The 17,204-nt window shown below is 34.4% G+C and overlaps 2 protein-coding genes across 2 annotated transcripts in view; one reads left to right on the top strand and one right to left on the bottom strand.

Annotated features, from left to right (window-relative positions):
* Window positions 1-920: 920 nt before the first annotated feature.
* On the bottom strand, window positions 921-9,424 carry LOC132558071 (26S proteasome non-ATPase regulatory subunit 5-like). The gene is made up of 8 exons (XM_060222598.1): window positions 9,235-9,424; window positions 7,307-7,451; window positions 6,191-6,329; window positions 5,064-5,167; window positions 4,474-4,726; window positions 3,832-4,014; window positions 3,098-3,207; window positions 921-2,715 (listed from the first exon to the last, which is right to left on the bottom strand). The coding sequence occupies exons 1-8, from the start codon at window positions 9,405-9,407 to the stop codon at window positions 2,320-2,322; spliced, it is 1,503 nt and encodes a 500-aa protein (XP_060078581.1). The 5' UTR covers window positions 9,408-9,424; the 3' UTR covers window positions 921-2,319.
* A 465-nt stretch (window positions 9,425-9,889) lies between these two features.
* LOC132558136 (coiled-coil domain-containing protein 180-like) overlaps window positions 9,890-17,204 on the top strand; it is a 50,805-nt gene continuing 43,490 nt past the window's right edge. Inside the window, exons 1-14 of the mRNA XM_060222669.1 lie at window positions 9,890-10,036; window positions 10,442-10,641; window positions 10,766-10,854; window positions 11,338-11,395; window positions 11,540-11,591; window positions 12,004-12,108; window positions 12,260-12,394; window positions 12,664-12,759; window positions 13,492-13,655; window positions 13,959-14,078; window positions 14,549-14,628; window positions 14,889-14,977; window positions 16,253-16,375; window positions 16,699-16,872. Coding sequence (XP_060078652.1) covers window positions 9,965-10,036; window positions 10,442-10,641; window positions 10,766-10,854; window positions 11,338-11,395; window positions 11,540-11,591; window positions 12,004-12,108; window positions 12,260-12,394; window positions 12,664-12,759; window positions 13,492-13,655; window positions 13,959-14,078; window positions 14,549-14,628; window positions 14,889-14,977; window positions 16,253-16,375; window positions 16,699-16,872 — 1,557 coding nt within the window. The 5' untranslated portion in view covers window positions 9,890-9,964. The remainder of the gene's footprint in view (window positions 10,037-10,441; window positions 10,642-10,765; window positions 10,855-11,337; window positions 11,396-11,539; window positions 11,592-12,003; window positions 12,109-12,259; window positions 12,395-12,663; window positions 12,760-13,491; window positions 13,656-13,958; window positions 14,079-14,548; window positions 14,629-14,888; window positions 14,978-16,252; window positions 16,376-16,698; window positions 16,873-17,204) is intronic.

The raw sequence follows: 17,204 nt of genomic DNA, 5'->3' as shown, positions 1-17,204 counted from the left end.
TTCTCAGAAACATAGGTAAAAAGGGTCACATCTCGCAAACACAATCTGACACAACGGTAACTTTCTCAGAAACATAGGTAAAAAGGGTCACAATCTGACACGGTAACTTTCTCAGAAACATAGGTAAAAAGGGTCACAATCTCGCACAATCTGACGCGGTAACTTTCCCAGAAGCATAGGTAAAAAGGGTCACAATCTCGCACAATCTGACACAGTAACTTTCTCAGAAACATAGGTAAAAAGGGTCACAATCTCGCACAATCTGACACGGTAACTTTCTCAGTAATATAGGTAAAAAGGGTCACAATCTCGCACAATCTGACACGGTAAATTTCTCAGAAACATAGGTAAAAAGGGTCACAATCTCGCACAATCTGACACGGTAACTTTCTCAGAAACATAGGTAAAAAGGGTCACAATCTGACGAAGTAACTTTCTCAGACATGGAGGTAAAAAAGGCTTATGTACCATCACACACAATTGAATAAGGTCACTTTCTCCAACATTTTAACAGGATCAATCTCTCAAACACATTAAGGTTAAGAATGGGCTGTATCTCACAAAATTAAGAAGAATGTCTGTCTCCATCCATTTACCTGGTAGATACGTAATACTGCACTATATCATGATTTTATATTTGGAACATGTTTTAAAATGTTCAAAAACATATTACAATATGAATTCAAAATCAATATATTATGATTAAGTTATCAGTTGTGTCAACACATCAAACATATAAAAGGCAAAGACATATATTTTGTTGAACTCTTACATTACTTTATATACTCTGTATACATTCATTATTATCTGAATTTGAAGTCAAATTCATGTATTACTTAGAACTTGAATGATAGAAAAGAAAATTTCTATCATAGTCAAAAAAAAGAAAATTTCTATCATAGTCAAAAAAAAGAAATAAGTAAAATTCATCACCTTTATTAAAGGAACTCAATAGAACTATGTTACACAAGGTCTAAATTTTCATTCTAATAAAATATTCTGTATCGAATCACTTTCTTTTCATTGTTTTTTAATTATTTCACCAATCTTAAACATTTAGTATCACTTGAGTGTTCACCATGAAACTTGATACTTGTCACACAGTGTTCCCCAATGAATATTGAAACTGAGGGTGCAGTTCATGTAGGAGAGTCCTTAAAAACTGGGGTACAAGTCTTAAGATTTTGTAACCATAGGGGGTTTTGCACTTTCATTCAGGATATTGGGAAACAATGACTTCATCAATAACAAACATGGTTAATGTATTTTTTCCAGAATACATATGTGACAAGGGAGATAACTGCAATTAAAATCTGTTAACAGTATACACTATATTTATTCTGTAACAAGACGGGAGTTGGGGGAAACATATTCTTATAAAAATGCCTCAGGTAACATTCTTAAAATGATGGAAATCTACTGAAAGACAAGTTTCAGAAGAAGTATTATACTATGAAAAATAAACCTGATTCCCGGTTTGTTTCCTGATAAATGCCCATAGCAGGATGTTACTGTGTGAAAAAGTTTTCAATGATGAAATGACATTGCGTAATAATGAAACTGCAAGTATTGCAGATATCCTGCAATTCACCTGGGATTGGGGGTAGAGGGAGGGAGACATGGACAGGCAATACATTACTTTTAACTAAAAATGGGAGTTTGATCAGATTTCAAGTCCGTGAAAGGGCCTTTGCTGATAGTTCTCTAGCATAGCAATAAATATGAGTAGACTTAATACCAAGCATGGGGCAGACTTCTCATCAGATGAATTCAGACAGTCTGTTTTCATGGCACAACAGGACAGATGTAATAAATTAGCACAGTAGATTATTGGCTATGTAAGTACTTTTACAAGCATAAAGATATGACTTTAGGCAAATATGGCTTCTAGTATTCAGTATCCAGACCTCTCCAGGAAGACCACAGCTTTTGGTAACAGATGAACGATGATCCCCTTACTGTACATTTTCATGAACATTGTACTTTTGGTAATGTAATCAAACTTTATCGCTCAAAAAACATAATAATTATACTGTACATTGTATTTGCATATAACATACTCTTCCACCATACCAATATACCTTGACAAATAGATATTAATGTTTTAAGCATATCTAAGATTAGTACACAAAGTCTTCAATATGCTTATCTTGAAAAAGATATGCCTAAATAAAAATGAAAGTGACATTATGATAGATGAATTTATGTTGGAAAATACTGCAATGTGGAAATGTTATTTGAAAGTGTTCTATACTCATTGTGTAGATAATACCTATAGATTATATCTACAACATAATATGATGAAACATGAAGAGAAAGCTATTCTCCCTCCATAGCCACTTCAGCCTGGGCTCGAATAAAGTACGGTCCTTGAACACAATAAGCCTTTAACTTCACATAAAAGGGATTTCCAAAACTGTTGGCAGCAAACGGAGATTCAGCAAGGGTTTTGACTAGTGTGTATTTGCCGTCCTTGCCTTCCTTTGTGGACTCTGTGAGTCTGTCTAAAAGGAACTCTGTAAATCCTGGAAACTTGTTCATACATTCTTGTGCCCACTGTTGTGTTGCCATAGCAATGAAAACCTGATAAGCTGCACAGCGGAGATCTGTGAATGGTTGCTGAACAATCTCCAATAATGTTCGAAGTGGTTCATGGCTTAGAAGGTTAAACCACTTTTCTGTCAGCATCAGTAGCTCTGTTGTCTGATCCTCAACCTGTTGGAGATTATACCAAAACATCTTAGAAATACAACATATTTGGAGACTTTAACAATGAGCAGGTGTGATAACCAAGCTTTATTGCACTCAGTAGTAGTTATTCAGTTCATTGTTATACATTGTCATTATATTGTGATAACAGTACATATAGAATCTTACATGAGTTTCCATCTGATATGTGAAACAAGTTGAACAATTTTTCATCTTAGCGAGTCTTTTCATTTCTTATTGGATTATTTTATTTTATACAAAAAATTGCAACTTGCTTAGATAACCATTAAGAACTTGTGACATAACGTTACATAATGTGATAAGGGTGAATATTATTTCTATTTTGAATGTCCTTATCATCTCATATTAACTATCCTCCGACACAAACCCTCAGTGTCAGCAGGCTCTCCACAGCCTGTAAGGCATTGATCTTCAGCTCTGTTGTACCATTCCTTAGTACAGCTGCGATATCTGACACGGATGACAACAGCTTTCCACCTGCAAAAACATCAATTTATTTCACTTTAAAACTATCTGCCGGGTTTTCCGCAACATGAATGGAGATTCAGAGAAAATATCAACAAAAATCAACTGTAAATCAGTTGTAAATCAACAAAATGAAGGTTGAAAAAATCAGCAAAAAGCATCTTATAGGAATACTAGGTAATCATGTGCATGAGACTCACAAGATATATCTGCGACATTCAAATACACCGAGAGAAAATTTAAAAACATATCAATTACGATGTCCAGTCTTTACAAATCAGTTGTATTTTAAGACTATTTTTTTAAAATATCACCTTGGTCATTTTCATACTAATTACAATGTAACTGCACCTGTATTAACAGACGACCTGAAATAAGAGACTCATCCTCAACAACCAATGTGACTCTGCTCTTGTCATTTGAGTCAAACATGAAGAACTGAGCCTCGTTGGTTTTTGATGATGTAAAAGACTATGTTATTGATTTTTATAAAATTGGTTTGCCATTAGAGATTGTCTAGTTTCACATCTAAGACTAAGTTCTGTACACTTTATATGGAAAAGAAATGAATACCATGGTATTAAGTGCCCAGGCATGTTAGCACAGTTAGTATATATAACTAAACTTAGAACTCACCCCATTTGTCAAGAGCCACCTTCCCCTCAGGCGTACTCCCAATGAAACCCACTGTCTGAATTGCCATGTTGCTCAAGGCTGGGTTTCTGGTGTTGTCCAATACTGTGTTCATGAAGATACTTTTCTCTGAACACACCTCCTTTGGATGGAACCTGGCCATGCCTCCAAAGAACTTGATAAGACCTGAAAATACCACATATCTCATACAGTATCATGGTAGGTTGCTGTTTCAAAAACCATTCCAGGTGCAGCAGCTGTTTCTAAAGCCAAACACTTGATAATGTTTTAAATGTCGTATCTGCCTGAAGACAATGGCCACCAGGATAGAGGCATCACTATGTTAATTACTCAGATATGTCTATACATCTACTATAGATCTTACTTAAAGGGTAAATATAGAACAGAACCAATTTTCTTGGTTTACAGATATTACATCCAATACAGATTTCTTGACAAATATCCTGGGAAAGAAAGAAAAAAAATCAGATATATTTTTCTTCATTATGGTAAAATGTCCTGCTTTCCTTTTTGATCTGATATGATCTGTCTCCTTATCTAGGAATCATTTTCAAAATCAAAATACACTTATATGTCTGAAAGCAGAAATAAAATCTATAAATTAAAAAGTGATATAAATAATACCAGGGAGCAGAAGACCAGCCATTGGGTCTGTATCGACGGAAGCGATCATGTCGTCCAGTCTCCTGATGATTCCTTGCTGGTCAAGGAAGACAAGGCAGTGCTCAGACATGGCAAGATCAGATAACAATTCTATACAGTTGAGCTGGAGCAGGATGTCGTCCTTGTGTACCTCATTCAGCAGCTGTTGGAGCATGCCACTTTCATGTGTATACTCGAGTGCCACCACAGACAACTGACAGATCTTCACCAGGAGCTGGCAAACAATAAGATATTTATCAAACTTCAGGACAGTTCATTATATCCCCTTTTTTGTGTCACTGTACTTCCATAATACACAATGGAAAATTTAATGTAGATATGTTAATTACATTCCTATAGTTGGAGACATTAGTAACACAGCAACCAATCCCATCCCAGTTCTTACATCACATTTAACACTCACTTTGCACCCTAACAAGTATGTACTGGGTATTATTGGACAAATCCACTTTGGAAAGAAGCAAGAAACAAGGAATGATTTCTTTCACTTTCTGTATTCATATTACGGTGTTTTTCGGGGGAATTTTGGATTTTGTCAGTATACCACTCACCTCATACACTCTGAAGCGGACAGTTTCATTACGATCCATCACCTGTTGTAATGTCTGTAGTAGTGTAGAAGTGTACAGTGCAGTTAGACCGGAGGCGCTATGACCTTTAACAAAATAAAGCTGTTCAGTTCAATCTTTCTGTTAGATTTGAAATCATAACAAGAGATCCCAAAGGAATCTTGGCACAAACTATTGTTTAACCTTTACATGCTCTTTCAAAATTTTATCTTTTTGCTACCTTTTTATCCTTTCTTAAAATTTCCTCAAAGAAATAGCGATCATGAAATCTTAAACTGCAAAATCCAAGACAGTTGCCTGTCAGACATTTTGTTTTTCTAATCTGTATCAAAATCAAATGGGCACAACTAGGGACAAAGAGGAACCTACATACCAAATTTAAGAAAGATCCATCCTGTACTTTCAAAGTAATAATGATTACAAAAATAGATAACAGTTAAAATTTTCATGCCACCATTGTTGACCATTGCTTCAATTTTGCTCAATAATGACTTGGTAAAAGGTCCTGTTTTTCATTCCAATTTGAGGTAGATTGTAACTTTTTGTAAGGATTGTGGAACTGTGTATTCAAATCTTATATGACTTGCTATAGATGAAGTCCACCGAAAATTGCTCAATAGAATGTTTCATTTTTCGGAAGAGATGTGATATTTTCTGGAATGTAATATTTGATAACAGTTGATATCTTTTTTAAGACATTAAAGACTGGAAGTAAATTTTCTGAAGAATCACAAACTGACTTGTTATATGAATTGTTTGTAATTTTGAAATTAAAATAAAAAAGTTTTTCATATCAGTTAATCTTTTACCTATTATACCCGCTGTCATGAATCATCACATAAGGCATTCAATATATATAGCATTGTCTTACTTTACTAGGATGTACATCTCCAAAACACTTCATAAACTAAATTACCTTTATACCTTAAATATAAGTATATTATGGAGTGTTCTATTTTGAGATGGAATTTTGCTCATAATGGCAACCATCCTTTTATCTTTCATACTGAATTTTATATGACACACGCAATAGCATCTACCTACCACTAGAGATAGATAAGTTCTCTCTAAAAAACATTAATTTAACATATAAAGTTGACTGCTGTTACCAAGACAGGAGACGACATTATTGGCCTTCTGAGAGACATTTAAGCTGTCGCATCCAATCAGTTGGATGGCCTGGTGTAAAATATCATCTTGTCGTACCAATTCCTCCAAAGCCTGGCTATCCTCTCCAACAAACTGTAACTATATACACAATTATGATCCTTAGAATTGCTTGCAAATTAGTCCACTTGGTCATGGTTAATACAGTATATCAATATAATTTGGTATCTAATTAAACAATCAATAAAAAACATTATTTTATTTTGAAAGCCTTATAAATCAATAGGCATATGTTACAGGTTGCTTTCATGTTTCCAATGCACTAAGTGTCATATATCTCAGTCTAAGAAAAATGCTGCAAAAACCTAAACACACGAAGCTTTGTGAGAGGCCGTTACCTGCTGGAGACAAAGACACTGAACATGTGAAGCTTTGTGAGAGAGGCCATTACCTGATGAGGACAAAGACACTGAACACATGAAGCGTTGTGAGAGAGGTCATTACTTGATGAGGAAAAAGACACTGAACACATGAAGCTTTGTGAGAGAGGCCATTACCTGATGAGACAAACACATGACGTTGTGAGAGAGGCTTACCTGATGAACATGTGATGCTTTGTGAGAGAGGCCATTAGGACAAAGACACTGAACACATGAAGCTTTGACAGAGAGACACTGAACACAACACATGAAGCGTTGTGAGAGAGGTCATTACCTTGAGGAAAAAGACACTGAACACATGAAGATTTGAGAGAAAAAGACACTGAACACATGAAGCTTTGTGAGAGAGGCCATTACCTGATGAGGACAAAGACACTGAACACATGAAGATTTGTGAGAGAGGCCATTACCTGATGAGGACAAAGACACTGAACACATGATGCTTTGTGAGAGAGGCCATTACCTGATGAGGACAAAGACACTGAACACATGAAGCTTTGTGAGAGAGGCCATTATCTGATGAGGACAAAGACACTGAACACATGAAGCGTTGTGAGAGAGGTCATTACCTGATGAGGAAAAAGACACTGAACACATGAAGCTTTGTGAGAGAGGCCATTACCTGATGAGGACAAAGACACTGAACACATGAAGCTTTGTTGTGAGAAAGGTTGTTACCTGCTGGAGACAAAGACACTGAACACATGAAGCTTTGTGAGAGAGGCCATGTAATAGTTCTGTGTTGAAGTGACTGAGGACTCCTGATGGGCCAAGGGCAGTCAGTAGACGTGAAAGGATATCACAGCATAACTCCAATTGATCGCTGAAAAAAAATTCTATAAATTGAAATCCACTCTGTGATTGGGTAATTTATACTACAAGGTAATAGGTTAAGGATCTTTAAATTGTTTGATGTAATTGTGTCAATGATAAAATTGCCTTTCATGGTTGTTGCTAAAACTCTGACATCTGTCAAAACGAGAAGTTTCAAAATCTATGTTGTTTAGGTATCAGTGTGGAATGCAAGTGATTTATTTGGTAAGACATAAGGAAGTACTGACAGAGAAATAGGTATGTGTTTAGTTTTCATAAATCAAAACAATATAATTCTTGATCTATAATGTACTTTTAAAGAAAAAAATATGATTCAAAAGTACTGTACCTGCCATAGTAAAGTTTATTTCAAATAAAATATACACTGAACATGACATAATAACTACCTCGTAGATAAATGACATCTTTAACAAGAGGGAAAACGGCCTTAACAGTCACCTGAGTTCTGTTGGTTTTGTTGTTGTAACATGTCATAGAAATTACCTTATTAAACAAAGGAAAACGACTTGAACTATACGTGTATGTAGCACATGTTATGCAATCAAAAACAAGAGGCCCATTGGGCCTATATCATTCACCTAGCTTTGTTTGGCTGAAATTCCTTCATCCAAACTAAAGGGAAAGGAATTCCATGAATGCAACACTATATCTATCTCTCCATCAGGGCTCTCGATCTGCTAGATTTGGGGCCGAATTCCCAATGCAAAATAGTATCTTTTTTCCCAATTTAGACCCCAAGTTTTCCCAATTCTAAGGAAAACACCATTATTTTTCCCAATTCAAAGGGCCCCGGGCCCCAGTCCCAAAATGGGGTGTGAGAGCCCTGTCCATTGGGTCTCACCTTTCTGTCAGGGGGTCAGCCTGACAAATCTTGCTTCATATCAAATTGTTACAGAATTCTACCATTCCTACATAAGAATTTGACAGAATTTGCTTTATTGCCTTTCAAATGGGTCCTTCCCCTCCAATCCCAAGGGGCCTGAATTTGCTCTATATCCCCTTGAATGAGTTCTGCCCCTCCCATCCCAATAATTTTACCACTTTTGCCATGACCCTGAAGCTATAGACCTACCTAATATATTTTTCTTGCTTATAAATTTTCTGAAGTCACATAAATATGAACACTGAATTTCTGGGAATGATTCCTGTTCATAGTGTAATAAAAGCAAACCATACCACCAACATTTTCTGGCAAACAATCATATTAAAAAGTATGGTTGATAATAATAATAATACATGGCAGATATAGAATAGGAAATAAATAATAAAATATGCTTCATAATGGATATAAAAGAATAGAAGAATATTTTTGAAACATAATTATTATATATTTTACAAATACATATTGATTCATGATAAGAAAGGAAAATATAACTTTTTATAAGCAAATGCTGATCATTAATTTTCAACTATATAAGCTATGTAGAGTTATTCCCCTTGTTTAATAACGTGAACACATGAATGAAATCAAAAACTAACTTTAAACAAAAATTAATATTCAATCTTAAGAAATTATGTTTGGGATATGTGAGTCATATTTTAATCCAAAGACCTTAGCAGGTTAATGATATTTTTTGAAATAAATGACTGACGTTTCATAATTTTCATCAGCTCTCCTACATCATGTGATGGAATCATCAATACGCCACCCTCGGAATGATTATGCATTTTCCAATAAATTAATTAGCGTAGAAACGCAGGATATATACATAACCCCACGTGTTTACATCACTTAAAAAACGTACTTTCATTTTTGCACATTATGTACTTACCCATTTTCTGTGTTTAACAATGTAAACAACTGTTGAAATGAAAGGTTACCAATATGATTTTCAAGAACGGACGGGTGAACAGCAAATACTACAGTCTTCAACTCTTCTAGTTTTTCAATTGGGTCATCAGATAATGACAGAGTGCCTAACAATCGCACAATATCAGTTGCCATCTTTCGCCGTTTCGCGATTCTCATGTCATGCTTACTACCCTGAATAAGTCGTTCAAATTATTTTCTGCTTCAATTCAACGAGCAAGGAATAAAGGCGTAAACTACTCGAGTTGAACCAGGCACTACCGGTAAAAACATTTTACAAACTAATCAACGAAATTATGTGAAAAGAAACAGACGTAATAAACATCTAATTTTACTTTAGCTTTAGTCTGCAATCATCTTTCTACTTTAAAACTAACATATACTTTGCAATAAAAGTTGAGAACATAGAAACAAAAGAAATTCGGCTTTTAATGAACCGTTTAGGGTGTGTTACTGTTCTGTAATTTATACTGACTGACGTTGCTGTGGTGATTCCCAAGCAATATGGCGTCGATGTTTACATCGACCAGCAGGTTCTATTGCATATAAGGATTATAAGATATTGAATTGACATCTGTTACTCTAATGATCGACGGTCCTCTGTGTTGAATCCCATGCCCAACTGGGCTATCCCAGTTTAGGCACACTTTTTTAAATATTATAAATTTTAAAGTCAGTATCGACACTCGAAAATGGCAGACACAGCACCACCAGTAAGAGTTGTGCCAAGTGGCAAAGTCTATCGACAAATGTTCGATGCTCAGGTATTTCTGTTTTTCTTAAGTCACTGGGTATATCTCATCTTTCATATGTCTCAGTAAAACGCACAAATTACATGTGGCAATGACATTGGCTTTGGGGTGTTGGAATTCATACACGTACTATGTGTATGTTGCACAGGGCTAGTTCCAAAAACTTTACGACTACACTGTATATGTAGTCAACAGGATAACTTTCAATACGATTCAATGCAGAAAAAATATAGGCATTATGACTGAAAATAGTCCAAAATATACCGTATGTTTTACATGATATATAATATTTATAGGTATCTATAATTGTCCCAAAATTTGTAAGCCCAGTGCTATTGTGTGTATTGTTTGTATATAAAAAGGGAAATAAAAAAGAAATTTGCTTGATTTGATATTGCTGGGAAATATTTTCTTTAGGTCCAGCTTACAAGGACTTTGACAAAAATGAAAAGAGAGGACACACAGAAAACATTTGACAGACAGAGCACCAATGTAGGAATACCATTGGTGAGACTTAAGAAGGATGAAGTTACACATGGACTGTTGACAGAGCGACAACGTACTTGGGCAGATGGATTTCCAAATGATCCTTATGTTGAAAATCCTGTATTACACAAGTAAGTTTTCATTTTTTGTTTGTTTTTTATTTTGTTCACTTTTCTTTGTTTGCTTTTTGTTTGTGTGTGTTTTTTTCCTTTTGTTTTTGGTGAATTTATGGAATCATTTTCTTTTAATTTACAGGCAGTATTCAGAATTTGTAAATGCAACAATCAGAGAAATGGATGGAACTGCTGCTGAAAAAGAAGTCAGTGGTTTGCCTGAAGATGTTGGTATGTCAAATTATAAACTAATAATAATAATAGAACATTTCTACTTACCAAAAGCATTTTTTTGTGCATAAGCATAAAATGTCTCATGTGCTCAGGGATGCTATCTAAGCTATTTTTTACCTTTGGTCTCCAAATTGATGGGAGAACTTGGTGAGTACCTTCCAGTGCTCTTCAGTAATGTTGGTGTCCTAGGTAACAGTGATATTTATGGCTTATATGCCACTTCTATTCAAAAGTAAAATGTATCTTTAGGTTATCCCCCCTTAACCTTGTTGCTATGAATGCAGATTTATCTGCTCTTGGTTATTGTCCCGTTGATTGTAGTTCTAGAGTGGTCTGCCCTTGCCTTTGTTGTATTGTTACACAACAAGCACTAGTAGATTTATGGCACTTCCTTCATCACCAGTATTACAAGGGAGAGTATCCTGCTTTTCAAGGTAATAGTCAACGATCACAATAAAACAATATTTTCTTTTTCTTCAGTACCGACTAAAGTAGGATCAGACATTATCGACAGAATTGCCTCCAGTAGAAGACAAAGGTAAACTGTTAAATTCTTTACTGTAAACAGGAAGTTTATGAAGCTATACAAAAATGAAATTGATATATTCCATGATTACCTGAAAAATGATCATACTTTGAAGTATTTTTCTGAAATATGTAAAATCATGCTTGTGTTTTACAGACATGAAGAAGCAGTAGAAGACATGCACCAGGAACTCAGTGTCATCAATGATGTAAGATGATTAATACTGAAATGAAGTGTATTCTGTTGTCATCATTTCTCCAGAGGAAATCTTGTGCTGCAAAATGGAATCAAAATAATGTCCCAATAAATAATAGTAGAAAAAAATGAAGCCTTAAAGTATGGTCACTAAATTTTAAAGGAGATGACAAAAGAATGATATCCATTTCGTCTTGATTGTGTTGTAAGCATGTACTATTTTACTTTGATATTCTACGCGTTTGCACATGCTATAACCAAGTCAGCTATCTCATTGTTGTTCATTGTAGACATGAAATGAAATTAGAGTTCCTGCTTAAAAACATAAGTCAGGTACTACATTCAAATGTCCTAAATTTTGGCTTTCATTACACTATTCACATTTGATTTCATCTGTTATATGATCTTTCTGTAAAATATTTTAGAACCTTGAGCCTCGAATCACAGAATGCAGTGAGTTCATGCTGGAAAGACTACATGATAATGACAAAGATATAGAGAGAATCCTTGCCAAAATCAGCACAGATGAGGTAAGTGAATCTTACATTTCTTGCACAATGTTTCTCAGTGGTAAAAGATACAATTTATTGGATAGATAACTATACATGTATTTGTGGTAGACATTGGCAAATAATTGAAAGTTAATTGATTAAGGAAATATATGTGTGTCTATTTTGATAGGACATACTCTCCTATAGTCTGGATGGCCTTCAGTCCCTTTGGGAGGAAGTTCAAGGCCACTCCAAGGTTCGGCAAGAATGGATAGAGGAACTTGACCATCAGCTGACCAAGGCAGAAGATGACCGAATGGATCTGGTCAGTATTTCACTCATTGTGGAAATTATCTGTAACTTCTTTTATGCAGATATATGTATTTTTAAAATAAATTTTATTTTCCTTAGTGTTTTTACATTCAATTAAATAGTTCAAGTCCTTTAAATTCAGTGTTAATGTTATGGTTTTACTAAATAAGTCTTAGAAAGACACTGAAAGGACAATTATCTGTTTATAAATGCATTATTTCTCATTTTTGGAAGGGTAGAATTCAGATTAGAATAAAAATGTACATATTTGTTGTTGAACAGATTAAGACAGTATTTGTGAACTATGCCAAGTCCCTGGAGAAGATTGCCCACATGATGCCACCAGATCTTTATAGGTTTCTTGACCAGGAGTCACAGGTAGGTCAAAGGTTTACATACCAGGAACCTAAAGTATGAAGGCTAAAATAAGTAAAAGATGATATAGTTCAGGAGCTGTGGTGGGTTAAAAGTAAATATAGATTCCAAGAAAATGAGTCATAGGCAATTAGCTCAAAGTTTGAACTTAGAATCCAGAATATGAGTCAAATATCAAACTTAAGTAAGTCAAAGATCAGACTAAAATTGTAGACTGAGATTTAAAGTAAGGGCAAGGAAATTTACGAACAGGGAAGTTAAAGGTTAAATTAAATACTGTGGATCTGGGGTCAAGTAAGGTTAAATTTTATAATCTTTTTATGTGTATACTGAAAATGTAACTAGAATGGTTAAATTTACCCTTAAAGGCCAGACACAAAGCTGGGTCCATTCAGTCATGTCAGTGTTTTAGTTTGTTTTCCTGATAATCACTTAACTTAGAGATGACAAACCTGACTAAAACTTCATTCAACACAATAGAGTGCATGTCAAGTTTTTTTCCACATTATTTTCTGGTTTTTGTGTCCTTCCTGTCATGTCACTGGTTTTTATAGGGAAAACTTTCAGTTGTTAAAATAAGACATCTATTCATTGTTTTCAAGGTTTATGTTGCTTAGAAGATTTTATGAACAACAGAGGAAGAACTTTGCATGCATGCAACACTAACTGTTAGCTTGTTCTAGTAAAGAATTTTATGGATTTAGAAGAAAAACAAATATGGGATTGTTTTTGTAGGTTATAAACCAAACAATGCTGAGTAACAGAAGAGCCTATTCTGACCTGTATGTCAGACTGATGTCTACCGATATTGAGAGAGAACAGTCACAACACACAATCTGGAAACGTCGCCTGGAGGACTGGAAAAAACTGAAAACTGATCTAGCCATTCAGCACTTTAGGTAAACCTTGCATGGGTGTTAAAATGCCGGATGATGCCAGACTTCTGTTGATGCCTATGATTCAAAGTATCTGATCAATGGATGACCTTGAGATTGTCATATTATGAAATGTCATATTATAAAATGATTAAATAAATAGTGTCATATTATGAGGTGATACCCTTAATGATCTTTGTAAATGTATGTTCATAAAGTAACCACTGTGTATCTTTCCAATGACAAGTTTTTGTCAGATGATGTTGAGATCGTTTAGCCTCTGGACATCCTTTCATTTTTTTCAAATTCCATTTTGACGATAAACAGAGACTTCATGCAAAGTGAGGAGGTAGTGTCGCCCCCTGGTGTCCAAAAGGTGCTCATGTTTATGTATGCAGAACAAGAAATCCTGAACAAAAGAAGGACTGACCTGATTGAACAGCTTAGGTATATTTTAGACAATTCATCACTTACATCTCATAATATAACAAACTTTATCATCTCTGAAATTGTATATCTTAAACTGTTTAACAAAACAAAACACAAATAGTATAACTAAAAGAGTAGATTACTATTTTTACCTAGTAATACTAAAGTTAACCTACTCCTGGTATGATAAACACATTCAATTCTATTTCTGTTCCGTAAAAATGCTAGTAAAACCCATTACAAAAATCACTTTGCATTAATCTTTTGATGGTGAAAAGTCCATGTAAGTTTTAGATAGGCATCACAAATTGCTATTATAAATAAGAATAAAGGAGAAACAAAAAATTTCGTATTTAAAGACTTAAGCTCTATTTCTTATAATAACTGTACACATTTCTCCACAATGATTTTCTTTACACTCATGAATATTGTATCTTTCAAATAGGTATATATAAATCAATGAACTTGTATTTTTTTTTCTGTGGTAGTGAGTTGCAGCCTCCAGCCTCTACCAAAACAGCAGTGTATCAGTGGAACAAAAATATTGTGGCTGTCACAACAGAGATAGGTAAAATAAGCATTGATTTATCAACTGCATCATTCAAATACAATCTTTTCTTGACAATCATTTTTGATTGTTATAATATCTTGATTGATTGCCATATTATTAAACAAATTTTATTTTGTTTTGATTTCCATTTTGTTTTTGAAGTGATGTTACAGTTTTGATAACTTCATATCAATAATATTTAAGTACTAAATTTTACAATGTCAGTACTTGGCAGCTTCTTTTTTCCACATGATCCTCCATGGTATTAATTGTTACAGATTCAGTGAACCAGGTCCATATGGCCAAGCTCCATGATGAATATGAACGAGTGTGTCAGAAATGTCTGGAGAGAATTGAATTAATCAAGGTAAGTAGATCTGCATCATTGTTGTTTTGTACAGATCACTGTTGACAGTTAGTATGATAACTATCAGTCTTGATCATTGTTGTTTTGTACAGATCACTGTTGACAGTTAGTATGATAACTATCAGTCTTGATCATTGTTGTTTTGTACAGATCACTGTTGACAGTTAGTATGATAACTATCAGTCTTGATCATTGTTGTTTTGTACAGATCACTGTTGACAGTTAGTATGATAACTATCAGTCTTGATCTTTGTTGTTTTGTACAGATCACTGTTGACAGTTAGTATGATAACTATCAGTCTTGATCATTGTTGTTTTGTACAGATCACTGTTGACAGTTAGTATGATAACTATCAGTCTTGATCATTGTTGTTTTGTACAGATCACTGTTGACAGTTAGTATGATAACTATCAGTCTTGATCATTGTTGTTTTGTACAGATCACTGTTGACAGTTAGTATGATAACTATCAGTCTTGATCATTGTTGTTTTGTACAGATCACTGTTGACAGTTAGTATGATAACTATCAGTCTTGATCATTGTTGTTTTGTACAGATCACTGTTGACAGTTAGTATGATAACTATCAGTCTTGATCATTGTTGTTTTGTACAGATCACTGTTGACAGTTAGTATGATAACTATCAGTCTTGATCATTGTTGTTTTGTACAGATCACTGTTGACAGTTAGTATGATAACTATCAGTCTTGATCATTGTTTATTCTACATAAGAGGAATTGTGTTTGTGTTTTCACTTGAATATTTTCATTACTCAAAGTTTAGAGGTTAAACTGTTTTAGTTGTATTCATACATACAGTATGATATGTTATTTTTCTACAAATCCAAGAATTTAGAAACATAAAGTTTGCATTGTGATGCCTTATTGTTAAGAAAATGTCTTGCCAGTATAACAAGGTATTATCATTAGAATTTTCAATATGTTGAAAAGACTCCCTGTTAATGCTCCTGCCTGACATGACATAGGGATGGGATTTGTCTGTTCATCCGTTGACTGATGTCTTTGTCCAACATTTCTGGTAATAGATCTTAACTACTTTCATACTAGTTTGAGCCTGACTGTCATCCAACTTTATACAGAGACTTTTTTTGAGAATACTAAATCTAATACATCAAATATAGGTCAGTGTGACCTATTTTTCCACTGCACTGATTTTACCTAAACTAATTAAGTATGAGGAGAACATACATATCTGTTTATTTCCTGTTTTCTACTTTTTTTTCAAACAATATGAACTTTGACCTTTGATTTCCAGACAAGTCTATTGGATGATGGAATTGTGACATCTACCAGAGTCCAGCAGGTGATTGATGATGACTTACTTCCCCTTGTTGGTGAGAGACAGCGAGTGTTTGAACAAAATCTGGACACAATGGATGTACGTATAGTTGTGTATCTCACAACGTGATGGCAATGTATTTAATTTTTTTTTCTTTTCTGAACATAACTTTATATTTACACCTATTATTACAATACTTGACTTATGTTTGTTTATCCTTGAAGAAATGCACTATTGAATACTTGTTGATATGATGTAAGTTTGTTACACAAACACACATTTATCATTTTGTTAAAAGTATAGAATCATTGTTTTATCAATAAAATTTCAAGTTTGTGTTTGTGTCCTGAGGAAATTGCTTGTGTGTTATTTAAAACATAAATATTATATAGTTATAACATTATATTTCTCATTACTTCCAGAGAGCCCTTGAGACTCACAACAATTTGTCCAATGAGAAGCTTAGGTCCCTGTTTAAATATGCCCAAGGATCAGCTCACGTGTGGGATGTCCATGAGATTGGGCTTGCCAAGCAGGAGAGAGCACTACAAGAGAAACTGGAGGTTTGTCGCCACCAACATGACAACCAGAATCAGGCAAGTATAATAATTGATCAAGACTTAGGACCTAGTGACTGGTGTGTTTGAGAACATCATCTATATGACACCCTAATTGACTTTGAGATCTAGAGACTTTCACAACATTGTCAGTTTGACACCAGCCTTGTGTAACCTTTCTATCTGGAATGTTTGACAGCATCACATGTTTCATGTTTGTCAGTAGATGATTTTCCTTTATTATTTATATAAAGTGAATAATCTTGATTTGTGTAAATCTAACAGTTCAGGCTCTACTCATAAGGAATAGGCGAGTAAAGGTAAACATTACATTGTATGTGTTTATAGTACTTATATAGTTTGAATCACAT

Source organism: Ylistrum balloti, unplaced genomic scaffold (genome assembly GCF_031769215.1).
Source record: "Ylistrum balloti isolate Yb309-2 unplaced genomic scaffold, AGI_CSIRO_Ybal_v1 Utg369658, whole genome shotgun sequence".
In the NCBI taxonomy this organism is placed as follows: domain Eukaryota; kingdom Metazoa; phylum Mollusca; class Bivalvia; order Pectinida; family Pectinidae; genus Ylistrum; species Ylistrum balloti.
Note: the sequence above shows the minus strand (reverse complement) of the source record. Positions and strands in the feature narration are given on the sequence as shown.

Bases quoted from the DNA above. Each gene is read 5' to 3' on its own strand.
- LOC132558071 (XM_060222598.1), bottom strand. From the start codon at position 9,407: ATGGCAACTGATATTGTGCGATTGTTAGGCACTCTGTCATTATCTGAT. The intron at 7,452-9,234 runs GTAAGTACATAA...ATTTTTTTTCAG, and splicing joins TTGTTAAACACAGAAAATGG to CGATCAATTGGAGTTATGCT. The intron at 3,208-3,831 runs GTGAGTTCTAAG...ATGTTTTTGCAG, and splicing joins GGTGGCTCTTGACAAATGGG to GTGGAAAGCTGTTGTCATCC.